Here is a 7,871-nt window from a genome sequence, read left to right as displayed (position 1 = left end):
TTTTTTTAATGACAGCTTTCCATTTATCCAGTGTGGCAATATAATTTCTTAGATTTGACGTAATTATAAGTGTGTGTGTTTGTGTGTGTGTGTGTGTGTGTGCAGGGCGCGGGGACCTGCAGCCGCAGCTGGACAGCGCCATGCAGGACGTCAGTGATAAATATCTGCTGCTGGAGGAGACGGAGAAGCAGGCGGTGAGGAAGGCGCTGGTGGAGGAGAGGAGTCGCTTCTGCTGCTTCGTCTCCATGCTGAAGCCCGTCGTGGTCAGTCTGTCACACACACACACACACACACACACACACACACACACACACACACACACACACACACACGTAAACAGCAGCAGCTCTGTGAAACCGACTCTGACTGAATTAGCGCTCCACCAACAGTTTGAGGAAACACCTGCAGGTCTGTCAGCTGCTTTTACAGCGTTTGTAGTTTCCACATCGATGGAGGTCAGCGGCTGAGGTCAGGATCAAAATCAACCCGCTTTGTTTGGGGGCCACTTTTGCTAAATGAGAGGAGGCCAGGGGGCCAGTCACAGCGGCTGCACACGTGTTTCGGGGATGTAAGGATGTATGGTGATGTAAGGGTGTTTCTTGGATTCTTGGACATTTCCAGGATTTAAGGACATTTCAGGGATTTTAGGGTGTTTCTTGAATTTTCTGACATTTCCAGGATTTTAGGATTTTCTTGGACGTTTCTAGGATTTTATGACAATTCTAGGACCTAGGCACGTTTCCAGGATTTTAGGGCATTTTAAGGACTGTAGTGCATTTAAAGACTTTAGGACATATTTAGGATTTTAGGATGTTTCTAGGAAATTTCTATGATTTTTGGACATTAGTGTCCTCTGTTGGGGGTGTGGTGGATCCTCCACTGGCACTTTTTTTGATCAACAAGCTCGATTTTGATGCTGTTTTATTCACTCTGGCACCTTATATGTACTAAAAAGTACAAAAACAATTTCCAGTGTGAATCACTTTATTTTTATAGTGAAAATTGTTGAGGGGTCACCGGTTCGGCCTGCGGGTTCGGCTATCACAGGTCTACTACACTACATTTTGATCCACACACTTGTAATGATTAATACACAACTTGAGTACAGCAGTAGTTTTGCTGCATTGTTTTACTGGTGTGTGTGTGTGTGTGTGTGTGTGTGTGTGTGTGTGTGTGTGTGTGTGTGTGTGTGTGTGTGTGTCAGGAGGAGGAGATGTCCATGCTGGGGGAGATCACTCACCTGCAGACTCTGACAGACGATCTGAAGACGCTGACGATGGACCCTCACAAGCTGCCGGCCTCCAGCGAGCAGGTGCACCCCCTCACCTGTAGCTTCACCCGTCACGCTGCTTCATGCTTCGGATCATTTCCTCAAGTCTCCTCTCTGCAGGTAATCGTCGACCTGAAGGGCTCCGAGTGCACCTGGTCCTACCAGACTCCGCCCTCGTCACCTAGCACCACAGTATCAAGGAAGTCCAGCATGTGCAGGTTGGTTGTCATGGCGACTGAGAGAGTGCCATCACTTATCCTGCCTGCACTCTGCCGCCCCCCTGTGGTCCTCAGGTGGAAATGCAGCTTCATTTCTGATCAGTTTAAAAAATATTTCTGACACACTTCAGGTTTTTAAAAGAGGAAGAAGCGGAGTTTGCATGTTGTCCTCGTGTCAGCGTCGGTTCTCTCCGGGTTCTCCGGCTTCCTCCCAAATTTCAATTACATGCAGGTTAACTGGGGACGCTAAATTGCCCGTAGGTGTGAATGTGAGTGTGAATGGTTGTGCGTTTATGTTGACCCTTACGAGGAGTTACGGACAATAAATGAATGATTTTAATAAATAAAACAAGAACTACCTGCATTTCATGGGGAGATGTTGGTAGATCTAAGAGAAAAATTATTCTGTGTGTGTTTTGTAATGTGTAAACTGACCAAATGCCAATATTTTCCACCTTAAATGGGCTCAGATCTGACCCCTCTCTTGTCCTCTCCGTCCTGCAGCAGCCTGAACAGCGTGAACAGCAGCGACTCTCGCTCCAGCGGCTCGCACTGCCACTCCCCCACCTCCCATTTCCGTTACCGTGCCTCGTCCTCCTCTTCCTCCTCGGTGCTCCCGCAGCAGACGCCGGCCCGCCTCTCCTCGGTCTCCTCCCACGACTCTGGCTTCATCTCCCAGGACGCCTTCCAGTCCAAGTCCCCGTCACCGATGCCCCCGGAAACCTCACAGGTAAGAAAAGAGTTAAAACACTTACGAACAAAGTTTCAGGCTGACTGAGAAAAGAGGACTCGCTTGGAGAATGTGCACACACACTTTCCCAGAGTTCACACACATTTAAATCCTGGATATTTACATACACTCATCAGCAGTAATAAGCAGCAGCATCAGACCTCAGCTGACGTTTTCTGTCCACTGATTTAACACACAGCTGAACAGTAACCTCATAAGTAAGTATGCAATATAGAAATTCATAATAAAGCATGCCTTTAAGAAACTGAATATTATAACGAGCAAATCATAAAAAGCTGGTGGTATGGTTAATGTAGGGGATTCAGTAAAATCATAAAAAGTCACAAAATAGCATGCAATTATGTATATTATCAAGTGGAAAACAACGAAAAAACTCATTGAATAGTATGTCATTAAAAAAATAATCGTAGCATAGTACAGTAAAAAAGTCATAGTATGATATACAATAAAATACATTTAAAAAGTCAAACCATAATATTTCATACAATTATTAGAAAACCTCACAGTGAAGAACGCCATTGACAGTCATAAAAAATTACAATTTACAATGTCATAAAAATTCATTTAAAAAAATCAAAGCATGGTGTGTCATTAAAAAGAAATCATAAAAAGTCAAAATATAGTATACCATAAAAATATTAAGTCCAAATGAAGTCTTCCATTAAAAAACACAGAAAGTCATGGCTTAATATGACATGAAAGATACTTAAAAATTAAGTGAAAAATAATAAAATCATAATGAAATTACTGCATGCCATTAAAAATATATCCTTAAACAGTGTCATAGTATAGTGTGTTGAAAAAAATCATCAAAAAAAGTCAGAGTATACTTAGTTAAAAAAACCTTAATTGATAAACATTATAGTATAGGATGTTGAAATTTTCATCACAATGAGTCATAGTATAGTATATAAAAATAAAAATCACCAAACCAGGGCAAAATTAATAAAAACTGTCACTGTTTTGTATGTCGAAAGCTTCATGAATAGAACATCAGAAAATTTCATCCAGAAGAAAGTTTTCTTTACAAAAACAAAAAGTCAAAGTTTAGTATGTCGAACAATTTCATTAAAAAAAGTCATAGTATAACATGCTGACGAAATTAATCAGAAAATGTCAGATTATAGTATGTCAACCAAAAACAGTCATCGTGTAGTTTATTACAAAAATTCCCCACAAAAGGTCAAAGTATAGTATGTCAAAAATGTATCAAAGTTATCGTAGTATAAAGTGATGGAAAATTCATTTTTAAAGTCATTTTATAGTATAGTTACATCACATTATGTCATAAATATTTCATTTAGAAATATTAACCACTAACCATGACCTTTAACAAATCCACCGAATACCGAACTCAACATTCAGTGTTTAACCGACGTCAGAAACCCAAACAAAACTATGATTCGTGTTACGAACATTAATGAAGCCTTTATCGAATCACTGCGCCTGCTGAGCCTGCCTCTGCTCCATCTGTCACTTCTGCTTCGTCTTTGTGCTGCAGCTTCTTCTTTGGCTGTTTTAATGCTTCTACGCTCTGCAGGACTTTTGTTTTTATCCAAATCTTTATTCTTAAACGTATTAATTTACCCACCGAACTTTATTTCACGTACTTTCAGCTATTTAAACCATTCAGCTATCAAATGGATGTGTGTGCTATTACTTTTCTCATTTCAACTATTTATGCTTTTTAAAATAATCAACCTTTTTCAACTTTTTTTTTCCATTTAAAAAAATTAGGAAAATTTTTCAGATCCGCTTCAGCTCACTTCACTGTAAAGTTCAACTTGCAGCGTCTTCAGTTTAAAGCAGTTCAGCTTTCATGTCTGACACTTTTTAATTATTTTATTTTATTATCAGTAATATTTGTAATAATTTGTAATTTTTTTTTTTGCATTTTCAGCTACATATTTCTGCTTTTTCAGCCATGGTCTTAAACTGATTTCAGCTTGTTCATGCATGTTCTGCAGGAAATGCTTTTTCTAGTTAACTCTGAGATTATTTTACCACTAACTCGTTTCATGCTTTTTTCTGTCTGTTTCTCTCTCTGTGTTTGTTTTCTTGGCTGCTCTGTGTGTGTGTGTGTGTGTGTGTGTGTGTGTGTGTGTGTGTGTGTGTGTGCTTTGCATGGCTCTGCTGCAGTCCTGTGTCTCTGTTTTATCTGAGGACCCTTCCTCTCCTTCCTCTTCCTCACCCTCACACACCGAGCCTCACTCTGGGCTGCAAGAGGTGAACACCTACTCTTGACAACACACACACACACACACACACACACACACACACACACACACCTGCGTGTACTTACTCTCATTGATAAAATGCGTTCCCGAGCTCGTCACCGTAACCTTAACTATCACAACTAAAAGCCAAACCCCGACGCGGCGCCAGGATTTCAAATCTTGGTTGCCGCGGTGATTTAAGCCGGGCCTTTATTTACACAAGTTAATACGTTTTACCTTCACTGACACTTTCAAATGAGTCTTGCCGAAACTAAAACTGCCAATATTCAGTTGAAGGTGAGAAGATATTTTATTGTTTACGCATGGTGAATTATTTAAGCGTTATGCGCATTATTGCCCAAACTGTGCGCAAAATAAAACAGTGTGTCATATTGATAATGTTTATTCTGTTACTGTTGACCACGAACTCATTAATCACGAACGTAACAGCAGCATTAGAAACAACAAAATGTCATCTTTGTAACTGTTTATTATATTTAACTGCAGAGGAAAAACGTATAGAGTGAGCTGGACTTTTAACAGCAGAGAGCAGCGCACTGCACAAATTCATAAGCTTGATTTTTTTTTAGCTCTACCTCCCATTTTGCCTCCTGTTATTATTTTATAATCTGAAAACTGTTCGAAAGCTGGAATAAAAGAAAACACGAGACACCAAATCTTCTCATCACAGGTTAAAACCTTTTTAATTTTACACAGTTGATTCACAAATTCACTTTTTTAAAATTTTTTGATGTCCAGTATTCTTGATAACATATCTCAAACGGAGAAAATTAGACTCATTAATGTAAAAAATCATGAACTCTCACGCGCTCCACACCAGCGTCCACTTCACCCACCGAAACAAAGTGAGCCACAAAACATCTGGTCCGTGCCAAGAACTCCTGCCTAACCCCAACTGAACCCGAAAACCAAGTCCTGCCCCTCAAACATCCTTTGAAAAGTGTCCTCACTCTGCTGCAGAATGTCCTCACTATGTGGCATGCACAAGAACACACACACACTCACTTTGGTGAGGTTTTTGGGTCGGTCGAGCCAGCGTCACACGCTCAGGTTTGTTGTTTCGTGTTGTCACTGTGCTGCTTGGGTCAGGGTGACGGCTCCTGCTTCATGTTGCACCTCCTCTTCTGCGATCACGTTTTCACATCCTCAACATTTTTGTCATCTTTAATTTGAAATGTGCCTCTTCCTCATCCGCTCACCCTCAGCTGTCAAACGGCTTCGACCATCACGCTGCCCTCTGTCTGCACGGATTGGTACTGCAGGCCCAGGACAGCCACCTCCACCCTCCATACTTCACCTCCTCCTCCACCACCTCCCCCATCTCCTCGCCCTCCTGTTCGTCTGCGTCTCCCGCGTGGCCGTGGTGTCGCTCGGGCTGCGGCCAGTCAGGAGAGTTCCCGCCTCTCAGCCCCTCGGGGCTCGGGATGATCCCGTTCTCCAGAGTTCCCTCCTGGAAGGTTTGACCCTCGTCCTCCCCGCTGTCCTCCTCCTCCTCCACCTCCTCCTCCTCCTCTTTATCCTCAGATTTTGTTTATTTCATGATCTTCAAGTGACGCTCTTTTTTTGTTTCTAAATTTTTTCCTAATCCATTTTTTGTAGCCTTTTATCATTTGGTCGATACGATTTTAAAATGAAGGACAAATTCCAGTCAATAGTTAAAAAACACTGACAACATGACCATCAATAAAAAAAACAAACCGATTCATTTTCAGTTGATGTGTAAGTGAGAAAATCAGCAGAGTGATCCCACGTTGTCTCCGGTCCTGTTTGTCTGTGTAGGACTGGGCCAGACCGGGTCCTTATGACCAATCAACGGTCAACACCCTGAAGAAGAGCAAGGACAAGAGAGAGACTACAGATCCCAGCAGCCACCAGGGCACTGACGTTACCACACCAGGGGAGGAGCCACAGGGGGTCAAAGGAGGCCACTCTGTGACATCGCCCAAGGTCAGACGGTGTTTAAAAATATGTATAAATTAGGGCTGTCAAGCAACCAAAAAATGACATGTTCTGTGATGAATGAATGTAATTATTCTCAAACATCAATAGTGGTGAAGTCCAAAAATACAGTTGGTATTTCTCACACTTGTGGTTCCCTCGTTTCAAAGCCTCTGGGTTTTTTGAATGGCTTTTCACTGAAATGTCTTGAATAAGGTCTGTGGTTAACACAAGTTGAAGATATTTAGATGTTTTGTTCCACAACAAAAAATCCGTCCGTATAAACCCATTTTTAGAACTTTTAAGGTTTTACTCGTCGGTTGTTAAGAAGTTGCTGAACGGGACTACAGTGTCTGTGGGGGACGTTACACGTCATCACACTGGGCGCAGAAACTCATTAAACCTGCTCGCCGCCTTCACAGCTTTACAGCAAAAGTTGAACATGCAGATTTATCTGTTTATAATATTTTCCTATAAAGGGGGAAATGTTGAGAAAACGATGTGCATAATTATAAGTTTATATGTAAAATGTCATAGAAAAATTATATAATAAATAAAATAAATACATATACTATATATTCTTATTTCAGTTTTCTACTATTTTTTTTGCTTATTTTTAGGTAATGTTAAGTGCAACTTTTTTACAAATTTTGGCCAAAAAAAAAAAGTTGCTTGTTGCCTTTGCTCTGTGTTATGGAAAGAAATAAAACAGTTTGCTCAGGTTTCAAAGGGTTAATTATCAAATTGAAATTAAAGTGTTATTTTTACAGCCCTAATACAAAATTTATAAAGATAATGTTGACAATGTGTCATTTATGATGGGAAGAGATTCAAAACAAATGAGTAGTGGAGTGACATTTTATGTGTCTTTGTACTGTCAAATCAATAAATACGAGAAAAACGCGAGAAAATCAATAATGCTTGTGGACGCCGGCAGGAGGACAGGGAGGCGCATGAGGAGTTGGCCCGAGCGCTGGCCCGAGGCCTCCAGCTGGAGATCCACGGATCCAGCAGAGACTCACTGCAGGGCTCCAGTGGCTACAGCAGCCAGACCAACACACCCTGCTGCTCGGAGGACGCCATCCCCTCACAAGGTAAATGCACAAACACACAGGTCGTGATCCTGTCCAATGCTTTTATTTCAAGTTTAAATTATTTTTAAAAAATCATAGTATTTCAAAACAATGGAATGAAAACACCTCCAAACAAACAGCATAAAATAGCATGAAAAGACACAATATAGCATTTCATGCCTTAAAAATTGCCAAAAACACGATAATAATACATGTTGAAAAAATGACCAAAAAAGGGAGGCCACAGTATGGCAAAAATGTCAAAAAATGGCATTTCCTAAAAATTGCTGGAAACACCTCCAAACAGCATTAAATAGCGTAAAAAGACACGCCATAGCATTACATTCCTCAAAAACAGCCAAAGTCAACTTTTTCAAAAATCCC

The 7,871-nt window shown here is 40.9% G+C and overlaps 1 protein-coding gene across 1 annotated transcript; it reads left to right on the top strand.

The window, feature by feature from the left end:
- Positions 1-105: 105 nt before the first annotated feature.
- On the top strand, positions 106-7,508 carry LOC121967023 (protein MTSS 1-like; the record flags this gene model as incomplete). Its single annotated transcript, XM_042517081.1, has 7 exons — positions 106-263; positions 1,205-1,312; positions 1,391-1,488; positions 1,993-2,218; positions 5,682-5,933; positions 6,256-6,423; positions 7,352-7,508. Coding segments are annotated over 7 exons (1,167 nt in total), but the record flags the coding sequence as incomplete, so codon positions are not given.
- Positions 7,509-7,871: the final 363 nt, after the last annotated feature.

This window comes from Plectropomus leopardus, unplaced genomic scaffold, assembly GCF_008729295.1.
Source record: "Plectropomus leopardus isolate mb unplaced genomic scaffold, YSFRI_Pleo_2.0 unplaced_scaffold2668, whole genome shotgun sequence".
NCBI lineage: Eukaryota > Metazoa > Chordata > Actinopteri > Perciformes > Serranidae > Plectropomus > Plectropomus leopardus.
Note: the sequence above shows the minus strand (reverse complement) of the source record. Positions and strands in the feature narration are given on the sequence as shown.